Source organism: Protopterus annectens, chromosome 6.part0 (genome assembly GCF_019279795.1).
Source record: "Protopterus annectens isolate FY-2018-M chromosome 6.part0, PAN1.0, whole genome shotgun sequence".
Lineage (NCBI taxonomy): Eukaryota > Metazoa > Chordata > Ceratodontiformes > Protopteridae > Protopterus > Protopterus annectens.
The window spans coordinates 1814891501-1814915487 of record NC_056737.1 but is presented as its reverse complement, the minus strand read 5'-3'; the positions used below and the strand labels follow the sequence as shown (position 1 = coordinate 1814915487).

General features: G+C 42.6%; 1 protein-coding gene across 1 annotated transcript in view; it reads left to right on the top strand.

Moving 5' to 3' along the window:
* The window catches only part of SPAG1 (sperm associated antigen 1), a 3545022-nt gene that overhangs the window by 2086721 nt on the left and 1434314 nt on the right, over positions 1-23987 (top strand). Inside the window, exon 8 of the mRNA XM_044075164.1 lies at positions 15718-15824. Coding sequence (XP_043931099.1) covers positions 15718-15824 — 107 coding nt within the window. The remainder of the gene's footprint in view (positions 1-15717; positions 15825-23987) is intronic.

Below are 23987 nucleotides of genomic sequence, written 5' to 3'. Positions count from 1 at the left end.
ATAACTTGATTAAAGTGTAGCTATCATTCTAAGTCTTTTGGATTAAGCACTTGGGCTTCAGACCAGTTGTTTTACATTAGGACTGCTGATTGAGGGCTCAGTGTCTGTTATTTTAAAAGTGTATTAGTTCTGGTTTAAGCACTTGGGCTTCAGGCCAGTTATTTTACATTAAGAAGGTTTGTGGTCTGCACTCTTGTGGGAGGAGAGGCTGGACTCTGCCCTTCTGAGCTGGGAATTTCTGGTTAAAGGCTTATAGTGCCTGCATATTTGAACTGTTTCTTACTGAAATTGGTACACCTTGTTTGCTGTAGCATAGACTAGATCCAGGCCTGCTGAATCTAGCTTTGTTTGTATGCTTGTTATTTCCCTGAAACGCTAATGCCACCTAAAACACGGCTTTTCAGCGCTTCTGTGGATCCCTAGTGATATCTGCATTGCTTACTGTACTTCTTTCCTTGTTTCGCTTGAAAGAAAGTTACTGTTTGTCATTTTTGCACTTAAGTTACCTGTAAAACATTGCATTTAAGATACCTGGCACTTGCTCACTAAAACAATTATATAAGTCAGCACTAAAAAATTAAAAGCACTACACCCTCACAAACTCCTCTTGAGTACCTTGTTCCCCACTGGCCCTTTTTTTTCAATTATAAAGGAATTCCCAATACTATTCTAGCATGTCCAAAGGTCAATTGTCAATCTCCTCTCCAGTCCAGCTGGTGAATCTGGGAATCTTGAGGCAATGTTACAACAGCCTCATGTACACAGACAACCCTCTCCTCCTCCCAACAAATTCCAACACATGTGAGAGATGCAACCATATAGCCATACTGGAGGCTAAGCTCTCTCAACTCAGTACTGGCGAAACCAATCAGGAGGAGAAGGAAACCACACTCGCTACAATTCCAGTCTCGCATAGACCTACCATGACAGCAAACCAAACACATAAACACACAAAAACATACTCAGAGGCTCTAAATAAAAATCTGCCTAAGCAGCAGAGACCTCCAAAGCAGACACCCAAGCAACCGCTACCCCAAAACAAAACACATGCAACACATAGCTCACAAAGCCAGTGTGCTGAACAGTCACAACCCTTAAGGCTAAACAACACACCTGATACACTAGTAATAGGTGACTCTATCGTCAGGCAAACTGACGTCCCGCTCACCAGGCTGAACAAGGAGAAGGTCACAGTGAGCTGCCTGTTGGGCGCTAGGATCCGCCACATAACACAAGCACTCAGGTCACTCCAAGGCAAGTACAAATATGACTCAGTCATTGTCCATGCTGGTGTGAATGACCTGAGACGTACCTCCCTGAACTACATGAAAAGAGACATAGAGGAGCTCTCTGAGCATGTAGCCCAGGCCGGTATGACCCTGACCTTGAGTAGCATCTTACCCTCACCAAGAATGATGCCACAATATGAAGACAAGATGATCAATTTCAACAATTGGCTTAAGTATTGGTGTCATTCAAAGGGGATCCAATGCTTGTCAGCCTGGGATGACATGCTCGACAAGCCACGATGCTTCGCTAGGGACGGCTTGCACCTGTCATCCCTGGGCTTTCGGATATTGGCAAATGCTCTTGCTATCCCCATAGTGCCTTTTTTAGGCAAGGCTGAAAAGACAAACTCACCTCCATAGGTATCACAAGGGATAAGAAACTAAGAGTAATACTACTCAACGCCAGAAGTCTGAACCTCAAGATGCATGCACTCGAAACTCTCCTTAGCATGGAGAACATCGATATCTGTGCAGTAACAGAAACCTGGTTCAAGGCTCCTGAGAGCACCCCAGCACTACCAGGTTATACCTCATACCATGCTTTTCGCCCCCAAAACTTGGACCGAACCACAAATAGAGGGGGAGTTTCAATATTCGTCAAAGATACCCACACCTCCAGGTTGGTGGCACAGCACGAAGCATCAGAGACTATCCATGTGCAACTAACAGTGGGTAAAACTGCCTTCCAGTTTATAGCCTGCTACAGACCACCCTCCCAAACCCAGGAACCCCACTCGGCCTTTCTGAGAACACTGGAAAATATGAAGGTCTCTCCAAACACCATTATATTGGGCGACTTCAACTACCCAAACATAGACTGGGAGCATTACTCTAGCTCCAACACCCTAGCCCAAAGGTTCCTAGAATGTATAAACTCAAATGCTATGGAACAACTTGTTACCACTCCCACAAGAGGGGAAAACATACTGGACCTGATCATCACCAACATGGGGACTCTAGGCTCCAGACCAGAAGTGTATCCCTCACTGGTAAGATCAGTCCATAAACTAATCTCACTGGATATTCACATGCTGACTCCACCCACTGCTCTGAAAACCACAGTGAAAAACTTCTCTAAAGCAAATTTCACACTCCTCAAAACCGAGGTGGAATCCTTCAAAGCCCCCGGGCCTGTGGAAAATACGGCCCAGACCGCAGAATTCTTTATAAACGCATTCGATGAGCACCTTCAGGAATGCATGGATCATGCAATCCCAAATAAAACCAAGACCCAATCCTCCAAAGGCAAACGTCCTGCCTGGTGGACCCCAGCCATAAACAAACTATACAATAGAAGGAGGAAGCTACTACATGATAGAGCAAAATCCCAAAAAGGGAAGGCATCTCTGATCAGTATTAGCAAAAAACTACGGGCACTCATAAAATCGTCTAAGGCCAGCTTCGAGAGACAAATTGCACAGGACACTAAGGATAATCACAAGGCTTTCTTTAGTTATGTTAGGAACCTGGGTGGGAATTCCCAGATATGCTCAGAATTGGTCCAAAATGACAAAAAATACACTGAACCCACAGACATTGCCAACATCCTAGCTGACAGGTTCAGCGCAACCCCCCCCCCCCACCAAAAGGGTAAATATCTATCCCAGCAGATTGCTGCCCCCCTGACATCTCAGAGGCTCAGGTAAGAGCTGCCCTCTCCAAAGCAAAAAACACAGCATCAATGGGACCAGACGGTGTCCTGGGCTGCATCCTACATGAACTCCAAGAAGAGCTAAACCCAAACATAAAACTACTGTTCAATCTCAGCCTTACTACATGATATGTACCCAAAGAGTGGCGTACAGCAACAGTAGCCCCTCTCCACAAAGGTGGTGCCTCAACGGATCCTGGAAACTATCGCCCCATAAGCCTGACTAGCTTGGTCTGCAAAGCTATGGAAAGGATCATCATGGACCTCATAAATAAAGATATTGGGGACCTACAGACACTGGATCCTACCTAGTTTGGCTTTGTTAAGGGCAGAATCCTGCCTCTTAAACCTGGTTGATTTATTTGAAACAGTCACCAAGGCCATTGACGAGGGGAAGGTTGTCCACACAGCCTACCTGGACCTCGCAAAAGCCTTCGATACAATACCCCATTCGGGCATTATAGATAAGCTCACCAGCTTAAATATAAACCCCTATGTCACTAGATGGGTTGCAAACTGGCTCAAGGACAGAACCCACATGGTTAGAATTGCTGGAGCCATGTCAGACTCCAAACCAGTTACAAGTGGTGTCCCACAAGGCTCAGTTCTGGGACCTCTCTTGTTCGGTATATATTTCTCGGAGGTACAGGCCAACACGGAAGGACTGTGGCTGACCAAGTTCGCAGATGACTGCAAACTAGGCGCCATAATCGACTCTCCAGCTGACACAAGCATCCTCCAAAAGGGCCTCATAGAAACAGACAACTGTTGCCAGAGCCATGACCTCAAGCTAAACGCCAAAAAGTGTATAGTCATCCCCTTTGGCAAAAACAAAGTGCCCACAAATTACCACATAGGTGGTAATCCATTAAGTACAGAAGAAGTAATTAGGGACCTAGGGACCCAAGTTGATAGCAATCTCTCATTTGACAACCACGTGGCCAAAGTGGTTAGAAAAACATTTTATATAGCCCACCTAATCATGAAGGGATTCACATCTAGATCAGGGGAGGTCATTGTGCCTCTTTACTCATCTCTCATCAGGCCCATAATTGAGTACAATGCCCCTTTTGGGATGTACCTTAACAGCCACCTGCAGCAACTGGAAAGACCCCAAAAGTACCTCACCAAGAGGATCAAAGGGCTCAAACAGATGCCATATGCTGCCCAGTTAAAGAAACTCCAGCTCTACTCAGTGGCAATACTGCCTGCTCAGAGGCGATCTGTGCCTGACGTATAAAGCCATGTCCAACCCGGAATTAATGGACATGCTGCACCTCAGAAAATCCAAATCCCATCGAGCTACATGCTCAAGAGACTTGAACCTCAGCACTGAAATAAATAGGACATGCTGGAGGGACAGATTCATAACCCAGAGGCTCCCTTCACTCTGGAATAAAATCCCAGTCCAGGTTAGGCAGAGTCCCTCATTGACTCTCTTCAAGAGGAATCTTGATGAGTGGATGGGAGATCGTAGGTTTACCCCAGGTATCACTTCTGTGTCACTGTTAGACAGAGGCACAGTATACTAACCTCGAAAAAGGGCATAGCAAAATTAATTTAAAATGGGTGGCGAAAGCCAAACACACTCTGGCTAGGCTTATAAATGCCCTAGGGCAGATAGCCTAGTATGAACCTATGAACCTAAGAGAGAATCAAGGGCATTGAACAGATTAGGAAAACAGGTTTACACTTCACTGACCTCTTCTCTCACAGTGCTGAACTGTCTTGCACAGCTGATGTGTTTTCAAAGGGACTTGATCAAGGAGATTTCCAAATCTCTTTCCAGTAACTTGCTTTTACTTTTCGAAAAATCAGTGTACACCCAAATGACAACCCTGCAATCTACCTGTAATGTAGCCATGCACCTGCTATCCAGTGCAGCAGATGGTACAGCAATAGCAGCTGGTACAGGCATTACCATGCATCACCATGCCTAGATGTGGCTATGCGATTTTGCCAAAAGCTTCAAGGTATCCTTTTTTGCGCCTCCTTGGATGTTTCCACTCTTTTCAGACCTAGCGTTAGAGATGCTTTCCAGGAGTGAGCAAAACAGTAAGACCCTGTCTACAGTAGGAATCCATTCCTCCACCCACAGAGATAATATTCCCGGAATCAAAGGGAAGGTAAAAGAAATGTGGTTCAGGAAATCACAGAGTTACCCCCCCCCAGGCAGAGGAGGAGGAAGCAACTTGAATGGACATCACCCTGGAGACAGAGCCAGAACACAGAATAAGGGTTTCTGTGGTCTGAGAAGACTTACCAGCACCCCTGAAGCATTATTGAAGTAGTCGGGAAACTTTTAACCTTGCACCCACAAGCCTGGCAAAACATTACTTTAGTTTCCTGGGTGTTAAAGATAATCACCAAGGCTATACCATTCCCTTTTTGTCTCCTCCAAAGAAGAGATTAAAGATTTCTGATATTCCACCTGATCCAACAACAGAAGTTTCAATTTTGCTCGTAAAAAAAAAAAAAAAAAAAGAGTCATCCGACAGTTCTCCCAACCAGTTAGGATCTAGATTCTATTGCAGGTTCTTTTTAGTTCCAAAGGAGACAGTGGCCCTCAGATCACTATTGGACCTCAGCCACCATTTCAATCAGTTTTTCAAACATATGAAATTCTGGATGGTCAAAATACAGTCCATACTACCTCAGTTGAGGAATGGCAATTGGATGTACTCTAGATCTGCAAAATGCCTACTACCATATAAAGATTCAAATGCAGTTCAGGAGATTTATGCATTTCTGGCTGGGAACCATTCATTGCAATTCGGAGCGCTGATTTTTGGGCTCACCACAGCCCCTCATGTTCCCCTGGCTGTTAACCAAGGTTATGGCAGTGGTAGCCAAGTCTTTCCATATCTAAACAATTGGCTTCTAGGTGCTACTTCCAGGGATCTACTGCTACAACATCAAATATTAATACTTCACCTTTAGGCCAGTTTGGGATAAGTCTCAGTCTTGCAAAGAGCCAACTTCCTCCTACTCCGCAAATAACATTTATTGTATGTCATATCAACACAGTAGGAGTGATGTCATTAAGACTAGTAGCTTCTCATGTAATTTGGTATCCATATTCACAAGCAAGATTGATTTTTTTTTATTCTTAGGTCTGATGATCTCTACCATCACTTTAGTTCCACTGGTGAGATATCACATGGGAATCCACTTGTCACAGAATCTTCATCCCCTCTGTCAGAGTTCATCTCACTCAAGTATGCAGAAAACATATAAGTTGGCCAATAACCTCTCCATCAGTTGCAGAAGGGCGACACGTTTGTGCACCAGTGGCCCAGCCACAGTAACCATGTACACTTCCCTTCTAGTGTGGGTGGGACATTTCAAAGAGAAGTCTATTCAAGGAATTTAGTCACCTATGGATACCAAACTTCACATCATTATCCTGGAAATGAGAGTCATTTTTCTAGCATTGCAGGCTTTCAGGACCCATCTACCAAAGGGTGTGATAGCCGTCCAGATGACCAATATGTCAGTCATATGTTACATTGACAAACAAGGGGGATCACAATCATATCCAGTTTGACTGGAATCCATAAGAATATGGTGATGGGTGAAGTCTTCCCATCATTTCCTGGTAGCAGTTTATATCCCCGGGATATTGAAAGTACTAGTGGACAAATTGAGCAGGTTGATCTTTTTGCCTCACTTCACAAGTGGTCTCTCAAACAGACAGTGGCAGCAGATGTTTTCATTCTCTGGGGGTCAACCTTGCTGCTAACTCTTTGACTCTTGCCTGAACAACAAGTGCAGAAATTAGTTTGCTCTCATCCCTTCATCGAGAGATGCTGTAATCCACACTTGACCCTTGGATCTCCTCTGTGCATTTCCATTAATACCTCTCCTGAAACAAATCATACAGAAGGCCACACAGTACAAAACCAATGTGATCCTCATTGCCCCCTTCTGGCCCAGGCAAATTTGGTTCCCCTTCCTTTGGCCTCATTTGCTACACCCACACTGGGTGCTGGATACCACTCCAGATCTTCTGAGTCACCTATCTAGGATGCCTCTGCTGGATCTATAAGCCCAAAAGTTTAACCACATGGTTTCTCCAATTTTAATGACATCCAGAGATGCCAGGCTGTCTTATTCTGTTGTTTACATAATTTCTTCTCAAAAGCTGTCAACCAAGATGACTTATAAAAGTAAGTGGAGAAGATTTTCTGTTTGGGCCTTATCAAAAGGACTGGACCCATTTTCTGCTTTCCCCATCAACAGTGGAATTTTTCAGAATTTTTTCACCAGTGCTCGAATTTTTCTACAATCAGAGTTTAAATGGCTGCCATTTCAGATTTTCACATAGGCTATAATGACACTTCCATTGCTTCTCTTAGAATATCTGTAACCATACACAAATGAGCTTTTTTTGCTGCGGCATCCAATTCAGGACCTAGTCCCCCCCATGGGATGTCACAATCTTACTTCAGTCATTGACTCAGAAACCCTTTGAGTCAGCAGCATCGGCTGACCTTAAGTACCTTTCTTGGAAAATTGTTTTCCTAATTCATATTACATCTGCTAAATGAATTTCAGAATTACAGGTGCTCTCATGCAAGCCACCCTTTCTCATTTTTCTCAAAGGCAGGGTGTCATTGAAAACAAATCCTACCTTTCCTCCCAAATTTGACATCTGAAGCAAATTTGAATCAGTCCATTGATTTGCCAGTCTTTTTTCCTAATATCTCTAACAAAGGTAAATATATGCTTTATACCTCAGAAGTTCACAGATCGATTAGATTCTACTTACACCGTACCAAAGATTTTTAGAAAATTAGATCAACTTTGTCTCCTTTTCCAAGGAAATTGGGAAACCATGTGTCAAAAGTTAGTTTCTAAGTGGTTTTCAAACTGTATTTCATTTGTATATAAAACTCAAGGTTTACCTCTGCACTCAAAACCAAAAGCTCATTCCACTTGAGCAATTGCTTCCTTTACAACATTCATGAAAAGAGTGCTCATTGATGACATTTGCACAGCAGCAACTTGTTCAACGGTTCATACATTTATACTTCATTACAAATTTGATGTGCAGTCCAGAGCTCACACATCTTTCGGTTCAACTATTCTCAGGAATGTCCTTCCTTGATACCAACCAGGTCCTTTTAGATAGCTTGGAAATCTGTCACAAATATTGAATTGGACAAAAATAGAAAATATTGAATATGAAAGGTTATGTACGTACCATAAGTACAGATCCATGTTGGCTCATTTTTGTCTGGTTCATCACCCTTCCCTCCGTCCCCCTTCCAAATTGCCATTTACAGACTTCTAGTGCTCAGACAGACCTCGACTAAGACCCTGTCTGCCTGTCTGCGTTAAGTGAAATTTCCCAGATTGTCATACTAGGAGTTTTTATACTTCTCTAGTTACTTTTCTCTGTAGTTAGTAAAAGTCAGCAAACTTGATCTGATGTAATTTAGGTAGAAGGAGGGAACTGTGGGCATACTGGGACCATAAGATGACCACCCATCCCTTTTTTTAGCACTTTCAGTACTTTACTGGTAGCACCTTGCATTTTGGGACTTTTATGTGCGTAGTCACACCCACAATATTGACTTAGCTGCTTCTGTATCACAGCTTGTGCAGTCATGCCCCTTCCTATCTTAGCTGAGAGGTTGACATGCATCGCAGGTATGATTACTTAATAGTTACTGCCTGCAGGACTACCCTTGCCTCTGTTTATTTGCCAAAAAAATAAAAAAAGTCAAGATGGCCATAGTATTTTGAGACGCTGTTTCCCTAGCTCCAGATCACACATCTTAAATATTATAGAAAAACATATTTAATTACATCCCAAACACCAGAAGGTGTGGATTACCACCTTTAAGCAAGTTGTCTAACCTGTGGTTAATGCTGGAATACTGCTGTCCCTAATGCTTACTTTTTTTTGTTTTTTTTAAATAAATGAGGCATTTTCAGAATGTTGTTCGTAGAGAATGGTTGAACAGAGTGACAGTTAAGAAATAGCAAAATGGCAATCAAGAGTTTGGTTTCATCCAACAGAATGATGTATTATTGGTTATCTTTATCAAACAAAGGACTGCAGCTCCGTATGGAAGTGTTATGAGTAAAGGTATAACATGCTCAAGACAAAACTTGTAGCAACTTGCAAGGAAACGAGAGACCAGAACAGTTTTCCTGGTCTTCTTTGTACTCTCTGAACATTAAATGTCTATTACAAAGTACAAGGAGGCAGGCATTTGCACAGCATTTACCATTCTATTGAAGAGAGTGAACTATTATCTGAAACCCAACTATCTGAATGTAAGAGAAATATTTCACAATCTACTCAAATCAGCTCATCCTCTTTAATAAAAAAAAGGCTAGCAAGATCACCACAAATCAGTAAGAGATTTGTTGCTTAAGTAACTTAACCTTATGAATGAAAAAGAATCAATTTACAAACACAGTTGTCAGTATGAAGAGAAAGTTTGATGGCATTAAAAGTAGGACTGAAGTGGTCAAAATTTGCAATTCTGACATGGATGACAGCTCCACGGTATTCAGCACAAACAATTTAACCATTCAAGAAACAGTGATTCAAATCAAATTCCCAGTCACTGACTTTGAGTATAGCTGGAAGAGACAAAAAAATATCTTGGGGGTAGGGGTGGGGGGTCGCTGAAGAGAATTCTCTAAAGGAGCTGTAGAGACTCATGGAAGACATTCAGGAACATGGTTACAGGTCCTAACCAAGTCAGACTGAAGTATGGTACAAAGAGGAGTACATAGAACACTCCAGCAAAATCCAGTCAATGCAAAGAGTATACAACCATTTCTGATGAAGTTCGAATCAGGTGTAGATAGCCTATGTAGTCCAGTAAACAAAAGTAAAAAGTAGCCTATGTGGTCCAGTAAACAAAAGTAAAAAAGTAATCTGGTGTGATTATATTTTACAATTTGTAACTCAAAGCAAATGTTAACAGTATAGGAAGGAGAGGCAGCATATGTTTCCATTGGTGAGAGAACTACTAGGCAGGGAAGTTAATTTCAAGATGGCTTTTCTTCACATTCTCATATTCACCTGGAAAGCTGTGGCAGCATAAGGTGTAGAATCAACATCAGGCAACAGAACTCCTGAAAAACTGATCTTTCATTCCATATAGCCCCATTGCTATACTGTTACTTTTTTAATAAGGTACTTTTGAGTTTTCCTTCACGTTTTCATTTTATTTCTTAATTTGGTCTTCTCTTTGAAACTTCAATTTTACTTAAAGTATTTATTAATAGATATATTTAATAAGAAATAGAAGAGAGATAAATATATTGTAGGGGCAGTTACTACCTGGTGCTTCCAAGTTTGATGTCTTCCAACGTCATTGTGAAAGTTATACCACAGCTCTTACTTGTTAAATGTAAGGTGGAGGTCGCCCAGTGCCGCAGCACTGCTGACTAGTGGTGACAGCAAGGGTAGTACATAGATAATCAGTACTGAATATTTCCTTCCACATACTTATTTCCTGCAAACGGAGGATGCTTTTTCATTGCTAGGCAGGTTTTCCACTACTGTTAGGCAGACTGCATTATTGTTTGTTTTCCTGAACAGTTTTGCACTTTAAAGTTTGTTTTTGCTAAATTTAACTGATAGGCTACACACTCAAGTGCTCTAGCCGATTTAAAGCATTTACTGTTGTTACTGTATCTATTTTCTGCTACTTTGTAAAAAAAAAAAAAACACAAAAAAATATCCTTGTTTCCCACCTTTACTGAACTAGAATAGTCCAGTCTTCAGGTATTGCTGATCTCTGGGCTGTGTCATAGTTCCTGTGTTGCCCATATCCTTGTTTGGATAGGAGGAAGCTTCTTTGTTCAGCAGTGGGAGTGGGGAGCTCTGAGCAGCCTATCTGTCCTTAAAGGAGTGGTTCCAGCCCAGTAACTTGTAGCTTATTGGCCGTTTTGGGCCATTTTCTAGCTCTTTCTAACCCCCTGCTATAAAGCCCACTTTAGTGTGAATTTCCACATAGCGCAGCATCGGGCAGCGCCGCTTAATCAGGTTTAAACTATTCCCGGCTCCACAAAGTCTGCTCTTCATTTTTTTCCCTTAGAACTGCTCTAACTCTCAAGCTAAGCATTCTAGTCTCATTCTAAAAACCCCGCACTTGCTCCTATAGGCATTTTGTATAAGGTAAGCACTTTTTAACTATAAAAGCACTACATCCTCCTAAAATCCCGTCGAGTACCCTATCCCCTATAGGTCCTTTCTGATTCAGTTTCATAGCAGTTCCTTATACTATTCTGGCATGTCGAAGGGACAGTTGCTGGCTTCCTCTCCAATTCAGCTGGTGAATCTGGGAATCTTGAAGCAATGTTACAACTGCCTCATGTACACAGACAACCCTCTCCTCCTCCCAACAAATACAAATATATGTGAGAGATGCAACCATATAGCCAAACTGGAGGCTGAGCTCTCTCGACTCAGTACTGGCATAACCAGTCAGGAGGAGAAGGAAACCACACACACACCACAAATCCAGTCTCACATAGACCTACCACAACTGCAAACCAAACACATAAACACACAAAAACATACTCGGAGGCTCTAAATAAAAATTTACCAAAGCAACAGAGACCTCCAAAGCAGACATCCAAGCAACCACTACCTCAAAACAAAACACATGCAACACATAATTCACAAAGTCAGTGTGCCAAACAGTCACAGCCCTTAAGGCTAAACAACATACCTGACACACTTGTAATAGGTGACTCTATAGTCAGACACACTGACGTCCTGCTCACCAGGCTGAACAAGGAAAAGGTCACAGTAAGCTGCCTGTCGGGCGCTAGAATCCACCACATGACACAAGCACTCAGGTCACTCCAAAGCAGGTACAAATATGACTCGGTCATTGTCCATGCTGGTGTGAATAACTTGAGATGTACCTCCCTGGACTACATGAAAAGAGACATAGAGGAGCTCTCTGATTATGTAGCCCAGGCCGGTATGACCCTGACCTTGAGCAGCATCTTACTCTTGCCAAGAATGATGCCACAGTACAAAGACAAAATGATCAATTTTAACAATTGGCTTAAGTATTGGTGTCATTCTAAGGGGACCCAGTGTCTGTCTGCTTGGGATGACATGCTCGACAAGCCACGCTGCTTCACAAGGGACGGCTTGCACCTGTCACCCCTGGGCTTTCGGATATTGGCAAAGGCTCTTGCCACCCCCATAGTGCCTTTTTTAGGCAAGGCTCAAAAGACAAACCCACCTCTCTAAAAAACACAAGTAAAAAGAAACTAAGGGTAATGCTGCTCAACGCCAGAAGTCTAAACCTCAAGATGCATGCTCTCGAAGCCCTCCTCAGTATGGAGAACATCGGTGTCTGTGCAGTGACAGAAACCTGGTTCAAGGCTCCAGAGAGCACCCCAGCACTACCAGGTTATACCTCATATCATGCTTTTCGGCCCCAGAATGTGGACCAAACCACAAAAGGAGGGGAAGTATCCATATTCATCAAGGATACCCACACCTCCAGGTTAGTGGCAATGCACGAAGCATCGAAGACCATCCATGTGCAACTAACAGTGGGCAAAACCACCCTCCAGTTTGTAGCATGCTACAGAGACCACCCTCTCAAACTCAGCAACCCCACTCGGCCTTCCTAAAGACACTGGAGAATATGAAGGTCTCTCCAAACACCATCATATTGGGGGACTTCAACTACCCAAACATAGACTGGGAGCATTACTCAAGCCCCAATACCCTAGCCCAAAGGTTCCTAGAATTCATAAACTCAAATGCTATGGAACAACTAGTCACCTCTCCCACAAGAGGGGAAAACATGTTAGACCTGATCATCACAAACATGGGGACACAATGCTCCATACCTGAAGTATACCCCTCTTTGGTAAGATCGGACCATAAATTAATCTCCCTGGAAATCCACATCCAGCCCCCACCCCCAGTACAGAAGACCACAGTGAAGAACTTCTCAAAAGCTGACTTCACACTTAAGACCAAAGTGGAATCCTTCAAGGCCCCCGGGCCAGTGGAAACCACAGCCCACTCCGCTGAATCCTTTATAAACACATTCTATGGACACCTACAGGAATGCATGGATCATGCAATCCCAAATAAAACCAAGACCCATTCCCCCAAAGGCAGGCGTCCTGTCTGGTGGACCCCAGCCATTAATAAGCTATACAACAGAAGGAGGAAGCTACTACATGATAGAGCAAAATCCCAAAAAGGGGAGGCATCTCTGATCAGTACTAGCAAAAAACTACGATCACTCATAAAATCATCCAAGGCCAACTTTGAGAGAAAAATTGCACAAGACACTAAAGATAATCACAAGGCTTTCTTTAGTTATGTTAGAAACCTGAGTGGAAACTCCCAGATATGCTCAGAGTTAGTCCAAAATGACAAAAAATACACTGAACCCACAGACATTGCCAACATACTAGCAGACAGGTTCAGTGCAAATCCCCCCCCCCCCCCACAAAGGGACAAATATCTATCCCAGCAGAGTGTTGCCTCCCTGACATCTCAGATGCCCAGGTGAGAGCCGCCCTCTCCAAAGCTAAAAACACAGCATCAATGGGACCAGACGGTGTCCCAGGTTGCGTGCTACATGAACTCCAAGAAAAGCTAAACCCACACATAAGGCAGCTGTTTAATCTCAGCCTTACTACAGGATATGTACCCAAAGAATGGCGTACAGCAACAGTGGTCCCACTCCACAAAGGAGGTGCTTCTACGGACCCTGGAAACTACCGCCCCATAAGCTTGACGAGTCTGGTCTGCAAAGCTATGGAGAGGATCATTATGGAACTCATAAACAAAGACATTGGGGACCTACAGACACTGGATCCTACCCAATTCGGCTTTAAGGGCAGATCCTGCCTCTTGAACATGGTCGACTTCTTTGAAACCGTCACCAAGGCCATTGACGAGGGTAAGGTAGTTCACACAGCCTACCTTAACCTTGCAAAAGCCTTCAACACAATACCCCACTCGGGCATCATAGACAAGCTCTCCAGCTTAAATATAACCCCCTATGTTATAAGATGGGTTGCAAACTGACTCAAGGACAGAACCCACAAGGTCAGAACTGCTGGAGCCATGTCAGACTCTAAACCAGTCACACGTGGCGTCCCACAGGGCTCGGTCCTGGGACCTCTCTTGTTCGGTATTTATTTTTCTGAGGTACAGGCTAACATGGGAGGATTGTGGCTGACCAAGTTCGCAGATGACTGCAAACTGGGCGCCATAATTGATTCTCCAGCGGACACAAGTATCCTTCAAAAGGGTGTCATAGAAATGGAAAACTGGTGCCAGAGCCATGGCCTTAAACTAAACGCCAAAAAGTGTATAGTCATACCCTTTGGGAAAAACAAAGTGCCCACAAATTACCCCATAGGTGGTAATCCATTAAGTACGGAAGAAGTAATTAGGGACCTAGGGACCCAAGTTGACAGTAACCTCTCGTTTGACACTCACATTGCCAAAGTGGTTAGAAAGACCTTCTATATTGCCCACCTTATCATGAAGGGATTCACATCTAGATCGGGAGAGGTCATTGTGCCCCTTTACTCTTCCCTCATCAGGCCCATAATTGAGTACAATGTCCCATTTGGGATGTACCTTACCCGACACCTGCAGCAATTGGAAAGACCCCAAAAGTACCTCACCAAGAGGATCAAGGGACCCAAACATATGCCATATGCTTCCCGGCTAAAGAAACTCCAGCTCTTCTCAGTAGCATACCGCCTACTCAGAGGCGATCTATGCCTGACGTACAAGGCCATGTCCAACCCGGAATTAATGGACATGCTCCACCTCAGAAAATCCAAATCCACCAGAGCTACGCGAGCGAGAGATTTGAACCTCAGCACAGAAATAAATAGGACATGCTGGAGGGACAGATTCATAACCCAGAAGCTCCCTTCACTCTGGAATAAAATCTCAGTCCATGTTTGGTAGAGCCCCTCACTGACTCTCTTCAAGAGAAATCTTGACGAGTGGATGGGAAATCATAGGTTTACCCCGGGGGTCACTTGTGTGTCACTGCTAGACAGAGGTACAGTAAACTAAACCTTACAATGGGCACAGTATACTCATTCCAAGGGGTGGCGAAAGCCAAACACACTCTGGCTAGGCTTATAAATGCCCTAGGGCAGATAGCCTAGTATGAACCTATGAACAAAGCTAGTGGGACTGGGAAACAAAGGAAAAAGGGATGGGGAAAGAATGCAGAAGTTGGGGCGAAGGAGGTTTTTTTTTTTTTTTTTTTTTTTTTTTACTAGACACATAATTCTGAATATCTGGAATTATCAGATTCCTTCAGATTTTTACCTTAAATAATGGGGGCTTTTTTCACCATTTGTGTTTTTTGAAGGTTTATATGGTTATTTGGTTGTAGTAACTGGGGGAAGGCAGGGGCAGTAGACCATGTTATGCATTTATATTACCTTGCTTGTTTCTAAATTAAAAATTTGCTACCGTGGAAAAATACAAAAGTGTCATTCATTTACTACCTTCTTTGTGTAAACCCGTAAAAATATTATGCACTTTTAACTTTAAATTACATTTGATTTTTTTCACCATTTCAGTTATGCAGTGTTTGCTTTCAGTTTGCTATTGAATTGACTGTGAAATATTGTATAAATAGATGTGGTAGAGATAAACTGGTGTGTAAATAAGCATCACTTATAGAAAGAAAGTACATTAATGTGACATTTTTTTAGGTAGCAAAGGATAAATTGCATTAGGAATTATTCTCAATTTTTGCCTTTTCTGTTATTTTTAAGCATTATTGCGCCGTGCAACTGTGCATAAAAACATGAAAAATTACAATCTCACCATGGATGATTTGAAGAAAGTGCTGCTGCATGAACCAGATAATTCTATGGCTAAGGTAAACCTTTGAAATCTAGATTTGCATTCTGTTAAGAAATGTTGTAAAGAGAAATACTTAGCTTGCAGATGGAGGTATGAGTTATAATTTGGAAAAGGGGGTTAAAATCCGAATGTCTCAATAGCCACATGACATTAAGGGATAGTAGCTGTCAAAAAAATTAAGTCTTACAACCCCTACAAAAATAAATTAAATAATCTAGTTTTGATGTATTAAATGTAACCTTCTTGAAAGATGGCAGTAAACATCTCTGAAGTAATACAAAGACAAAATAGACTCAACAGTGTTACATACTACAATGTAAAAACTCCTCAGGTAACCCTCCCTATAAGGTGTAGCAGACATAACAGTGACTTTTATGTTTCTGCATTATCACTCGTCCAGCTAATGAATAAAAGCTACATACCTCAATCCTTCTTAATCACATAATTGAGCTTGATATTAGTCCTCAAGCCTCACTTTAATCTCATTTCATTCAAAGACTATATTTCAGTACATCTTTTAGAGGACTTCCCTTAACTACAGAGGCACCAAGTAAGAGTAATATACAAGTCTCCATCCTTGCCTCTTTACGCTTCTCACATTTCATTAATAAACTCCTAATTGATCTACCCTAGCTCCTTCTCATCTTATATACCAATGAAATGCTCAGACTCTGGAATAGACTACCCATACATATCAAGCAGAGTGCCTCTTTGGCCCTCTTCAAAAGGAACCTTGATGATTGGATGGGAGAAAGGAAATTCACCCCGGGGATCACGTCAGCTGCCCTGCTAGACAGAGGTCCAGAGAAGTAAATAGTGTGGGAAGAAATAGCCTGGGAATTGTTATGGCTAGGCTTGTATAGGCCCTATGGCCGTTACCAACCTATGAACTAGTGAACCTATATTTAGGTTTAGCCCTTTCCACATTGACCTACAGGGCAAATTCCATGAAGACTTTTTACACAGTACTAACAAGTGGCTTCTTCTCTCCAACAAAGCCAAAGCTATGATTTGTGAGACCCCTCAACAAAGTCCCAAACATATCAGACATTAAAGACCAAATCAGTCTTAAAACTGAAACCACCACATCCTTCAGATATCTAGGGATCTGGCTAGATTAAACACTGAACGTTAAGCTACATCACAAAAGGACTAGATCAGTAATCAACCACCTACTATTCTGGGCTCTCATGCTCTCCCACTTTCTCTTTCCCCCTTTGCAGGATCCACAATACAGAAAGGATATTATTTTTCCCAGGTAGAATATGGTCTTCTTTTACTAGCCATAGCCTTAGCCTTAGACCTTCAGTGTATTGGTTTATGATCCACTGCCACACAGCCAGGAAAGCCATTTGGCTACCTGCTAAACAAAGAGCTGACCTCCTACTTGGATCTCTGTTATTTAAACTCTTGCATCTGGATAATTTTACAGCCTTAGCTGCCAAACATGCCTCTGCAATCCTCAGCTACAAACTCAGAAGTCATACCCATGGAGGACTTATACTGCAACACCCCAAAACAAAACGCTATAGAAGCTACAGCTTTTCTCTTCTAACCCCTAAATTTTGGCACTCACTCTCACCCAATTTAAAAGACTTTATATCTTACACTAAATCCACCTGATCAATCAAAACCTATGGAAATGATTCACTTCAGGCCACATTTCCTAACCTCAGTCTCTACAAACACACAGACACACACACACACGCACACATTTTCTGCTCACAAACTAATTCCACATCGTGTCTTATTTTAACACATTTATTGAATTAACACTTAAGATGGTGGCAAACATACATTACATAAATTACTTCATTGCATAAATTGAGGAATTCTTGCCATTTCTTAAGCCTCACTTCTCCTCTAAAACATTATTCTGCATGTATGGTTCCCACAATTTCATTTTTTTCTATGCAATTTATTCCTACCCTTTTCTAAAGATCCTACTTCCAGTTCTTTTATCTCTGTTATAATGTTCACAACTTCAAATACAGTTGGTTTAAACTTTGATTCCCATTTTTTTTTTTTAGTAATTGCTTTTTTGGCAGCTGCCAGACTTAAACTCAACAAGGCCTTACTGTGTCTAGGCAATTCAGATCTTGTATTCCAGCTCAAAAAACTTTTCTTAGTTACACCCATTTGCTCACCCAATATTTCTGACAGTGTAATCTGTAGGGAGACTTCCAAGATGGCTGCACACTGAGTAACAGCTTGATGTTCTTCGTGTTTCACTGTTGCAGTCATTACATTTGGGTAATACTGCTGGCAGGTTGCCTCAGTCGGCCTGAATTCCAAAGTCCTGGGTCCTGCATCGGCTGCTGTCGCCCCTTCCCTGACGTCAGGTCGTCAGGGGTATAAAAGAAGCAGCTGACACCATTTTCTTTAGTCTTTCTTGCCGTGCGGTGCCCGAAGCTGAAGCAGTTCGCAAGTGTCGGTCGGCCGACCCCTGAGATTTTCGTGTTCGAGTTTCAAATCCGAAGTCTTCAATAAAGCTAAGTACACCGTTGGGGAAACTTTTTTCTTGCTCCAGATCGATGTCAGAAAAAGTTAATAATTGTATTTTTTGTGGGAAGCAAATACCTCATAAGGATTTTCATTCTTACTGCATTCCTTGCCTAGGCCCTGATCACAATGTTTCTGGTTGTCGGTTTTGTGCTAGATTTAACCAACACACTATTAAGCGTCGGTATGATTTTGCTTTAAACTATTTTGGAAGCCAGTTTAATTATCCAGAAGTGTCGTCGGATAGCCATCCGACTACCGGAGTTCACAAGAAACGCAAAGAAAAGGAAAGAGATAGACAACCGTGGCCCAAAACCGACGACGAAGCTTCTCCTAAGTCAGTCGCCGGTTCGCCGGTCCTCAGTTAGGCGCTTTTGCAGCCCCTGATGCCTGCTACTTTAGAGTCGCAGGCCGCTGCCGACTCCCACGTGGAGTCGGCCATGCTGCTGGAAACTCAAGGTATTGGAGCCTCGGATATTATCCCTTCAGATGGGTCCAGAGCCGCTGAGCAGGCACCGGCTTCTGAGGGTGTATTCAGACCTAAACATCTTGACATCAAACCGACTACAGCTTCAAAGGCAAAAACTAAAGCACCTTCCAAAGCAAAGAAACAACCTCAAGAGCCACTTGTTCAGGCCTCTATGCCCAAAAAACAGATGCTCAAAATGGCCGAAGACTTGATTACCTTGATCAGGGGTTCCCATCCCCCTCCCGATAAGAGGCCTAGGGAAGAGACTGACTATGAATCTTCAGATCAGGTTTCCATTTCTTCTGATTCCTCTTCTGATCAGGAATATTCTCTTCCCCCCATGAGGATTCTGATGCTGAAGAATCTATACCTTCAGCTTCTCCTCCAGAGGACTATTCCTTTGGGGAAACCTTACATACCATGAGGGAGCATTTCCACTGGGAGAACCAAGATTTTTCAGAATGTAAAAAGAGGCTCGGGGATTTCCTTTAACTACCTCAACACAAGCCTCTAGCCATCCCCACTGTGTTAGACATTGTAGATGATGTGTTTTCGGAGTCTAGTCTTACCCCTGACTCCTTACCTCCAGCTCCTGTTAAGCCTGACAGATATTACAGGATTCCTGACTCTCATAAATTCCTTTTTAAAAACCCTGCTGCAGACCCAGAAACTATTTCCCAGGGTCCCAAAGGAGTTAAGGCTTCCGCTGCAAAAAACCCTACCCCGTCTGACAGAGATTCTAGGGCACTGGATAGATGGGGAAAAAAGGTTTACCCATCTGCTACCTTGGCTATAAGGGCCTTAAACTGTCAGTTTCATATGCTCAAATATCAGCAACATGTCATGGCAATGCTTAAACAGAAAATGTTGTTAAACTCTGAATGTGCGGAAAACAAAGAAATGCAAGATTTATTGCATGCAGCTGAACAAGTTGGAAAGCGTACTTTGCAATGTGGGTTTGATTCTCTAGAGGCCTCCTGCAGGGCCGCAGTTACGGGCTCTGTAATTAGGAGGCATGCTTGGTTAAAGGAACAAAATCTGCCTGATCATGTCAAAGTAAAATTATTAGATGCACCTTTACAGCATGATACTTTGGTGTTAAGGCAGAAGAGGTGTTAAAGAAAATGGAGAACAAAGCTAAATCTATGCAAACGGTCAAAGATTTTTTACAAGTACAGCCACCTAGGTTTAGTAGACACTGTCCAACAAAGAATTGGTCCTTTCCTGTGTCAGACAGACCTCAAAGGGGCAGATCCAGATGCCCTGGAGGCAGATCCCAGGCGCAAGGTTCATACAGGTCAAAGCAATGGGGTGCTTCTACCTCCAAAGTTGGAGAAGACAAATCACAACCATACAGGAAACAGTCCCAATGACTTCCCCCTGCCTGCACCAAGCACTTATCTCCTGGCAGCACCCTTAGGGGGAAAAGTAGCACCTTTTTCTCAAAATTGGCACATTATAACCCAGGACAAGTGGGTTCTAAATATCGTGTCACAAGGCTACAAGTTCCATTTCCAAACTCTGCCAAAGGCAAACGGCTGGCCAGATCTGCCAAAAAATCAATGGGCAGAGGCACAAATACAAGTCTCATCCCTCATGGACATGGGGGCCATTCAACAATGACCAGAGCGAGAGCAGGGGCAAGGATTTTACTCAAGACTGTTCTTGGTACCCAGAAAGGACAAGGCCTGGAGGCCAATACTGGACCTATCTATTCTGAACACATTCCTGGATATACCAAAATTCAAAATGTTGACTTTGCAGCAGCTTCTGCCCATGCTGGGCCAGAACGCTTGGCTTGTGACTGTAGACCTAAAAGAGGCATACCTGCATGTCCCAATTAGACAAATATGCAGAAGATACCACAGATTCAAGGCTGGCTCTATGCATTACCAATTCTCTGCACTGCCTTTTGGCTTATCTACTGTGCCCAGGATCTTTACAAAGTGCCTGGCACCAGTAATTGCATTCTGCAGACAAAGAGGAATACAAATATATCCTTACTTGGACGACTGCCTAATTCAAGCAGAGAACAAGGACATTCTTCTACAGCATCTGGTGTTTGTGAAAAGACTTCTAACATGCCTAGGGTACACAGTCAACAAAAATAAATCAAAACTAGTACCCTCTCAAGAGATAATATTCCTGGGTGCAAGCTTAAATACAACTGCCCAGATGGCTTATCTCACGCCAGACCAACAAAGGCAACTGACTACCTATTTCAAAATGTTGGCAACAAAGGCCCAGTTATCTGTAAATCTGCAGGCTTTGGGCTTCATGGCATCCTGCATCCTACTAATTTCATATGCAAGACTGCATATTTTATTTTTTTTATTTTTTATTTTACATTTGTTGACCGGGCTAGTCTGGCTGGATACATGTCCATTTTCAGCAGAGGCCCGAGGAGAAAAGCTCCACTATATACTAGTGACTTACAATAACCAAAAATATACAAACATATAAGCAAATAAAGAAATATTCTCATGTAGTATAGTAACAATGCAGAAGCACTTTAACAAGAACTAAACAATAGCGAGGAATCATCATCCCATAATATTTGCAAGAGTAGGACTGCTATAAAATGAAAAAGAGAGAAAATAGTAACACGTAAAGAGTTTATAAATATTTACACTATTAACAAATTAGGATAAACATTTTGTGCCAGGGCACTAGTTTTAAGATAGAGATTTGCACAGTAGGGATCAGCATCTAGGTTAAATAAAAGGAGAGATGACAGGTTGCAGTAATATATCAAGTATAAGGAGAAAAGATAGTATAGGAAAATTAATAAGCAGGTGGGACGCTAGGTGCACTACACTGGAGGGATAGAAGTAGTGATAGAGGCAAGTAGAAGTGAATGGAGAGGACTGTAGAGAGGGATTGTTTGCTGAGCTCAGTCAGGATTAGAGCAGGGGCATAGCCAGTGGGATTTAAAATAGTTTCTTAGTTGTTTTCTGAAAAGGTGAGATGAGCCTAAAGTGGTCAGTTTTATGGGAAGTTTATTCCAGTATGAGCCAATAGCATTAGTAAATAAGGAGTCACCTGCTTTATTATGAGATTTGAGAGTGGCTACTAGAAGTTTGCTGGCTGAGCGAAGGGAAGTAAGATTCTTGTATGGGACAATGAGGTTATTAAGTATGGGTGTATTAGAGGGGCAATGGAGAATTTTATATATGATGACTAATTGATGTAGGAGAATTAGATTTTGAAGTTCAAGCCAGTTAAGGTTTTTGAGATTAACACAATGGTGAGTACGAAATGGGGAACCTGTGGCAAACCTGGCAATACTATGGTAGGCTGTGGCAAGTTTCTGAAGATTAGCTTTTGAAATGTTGATAAAAGATGGAGAGGCATACAATAGTGTAGAGATGAGATGAGTTTGGGCAAGAGACACTCTGGTGGTTGCAGTAAGAAAGGGCTTAAGTCTATAGAGGGCACCTATCTTTTTATTAACCGTCTTGAAGGTTAGATCAATGTGGCAGTCAAAGTTTAGTTGATTGTCTATTGTAACGCCTAGTAGTTTAGTGGAACAATCAGGTTTAATGATAGTGCCATTGTCAGACACAATGGAAAAGGAGATAGGGGCAGATTTAAGGGTTGGGGTGAAAAGTAGTAATTTGTTTTTTTTGGGATTAAGGCGGAGACAGATATGTTGGAACCATTTTCTGCTGCCGTAAAGACTTTTTGGCTGGAAGAGTGAAGTTTTTCTGGAGATAAAGCAGAACAGATGAGAGTTGAATCATCAGCATATTGAATACAAGTGGATGTCGGGAGTGAAGTAGACATGTTATTTATAAATATGGAGAAGAGAAGGGGACCTAAGATGGATCCTTGAGGGACACCGATAGTGACTGGGAGCTGAGAGGATATATGGCTGTCCCAGAGGACTGCTTGTTTTCTATCTTTCAAATAAGAGTCATATGAGGAAACTTCAGTGGTACCTAAAAAGTGTTTGGACTCAACATTGCCACAGCCTGGAAACTATGATTACTCTCATTCCCTGCCTGCACCAGGAGTTTCAGTGGTGGGCAAAGGCTTGTTACCAAAACAAGGGACAGCCATTCACATTACCCCCCAGCCAGGCAAACACTAACAATGGATGCTTCAGATTATGCCTGGGGGGCTGACATGGCAGGAAGATGCATTCTGGGCACATGAACCTCAAACCAAATGCATCTACATATCAATCAAAAAGAGATGCTAGCTGTTCAAAATGCCCTGACAACCTTCAAGGACCTACTTCATCCAAGACAACTACTGATAAAGACAGACAACACCACGGTCATGTGGTATATAAACAAGCAGAGGGGCACACATTCTTACCCCCTTAGCAGACTAGCCATGACTTTGTGGGACACAGCATTGACTTACCAAGTACATCTGCAGGCACAATTCCTGCCAGGAAGAAAAAATACTCTGGCAGACGAACTAAGCAGAAACCTCATGGATCCCAATGAGTGGCAGCTGGATCCACAAGTCTTCAGTATGATAACAAGGAAATGGGGATGCCCGGACATAGATCTATTTGCCTCTCCTCACAACAACCAACTAAAAAGATTCTGCACAAGGATTTATCACAGACTAGCATGGAAAGTGGACGCCTTGTCTTTCAGCTGGAAAGACCTATCAGTATATGCCTTTCCCCCTCTGCCTCTACTCCCCAAGGTACTCCTAAAGGTCAGACAGGAGAAGCCAAAGATGATACTGATTGTCTCAGACTGGCCCAGCCAGTACTGGTATCCAGCACTAAGGAACTTGTCTCAATGCCCAGCTTGGACCTTACCTCAAATACCTCATCTACTGTCCCAGCAAAACAATCAGATCCTGCACAGCCAACTCAGGACTTTAAACCTGGCAGCATGGTGGATAATGTAGTCATACAAAACACACCTCTCAGTAAAGCTGTGATGGATGTCATTTTGGAAGCCAGAAGGCCTAGTACTAGAAAATCTTATGCTGGAAAATGGAAGAGATTCTGTGCTTGGAACCAGGCATAAGGAACTGATACAGCTGTGCCAAATATTCCTCAAACTTTGCAATACTTAACTGAGATGCTGGACAAAGGCCTATCTTTTTCATCTATTAAAATTCATGCCTCTGCCATTTCGGCTCAGCTCATTACAATGCAAAGCCACCAATCTTTTCTCATCCCTTATTAAAGCATTACCTCAGAGGGGCCAAAAATTTAAGGCCTCCAAGGAGATCAGC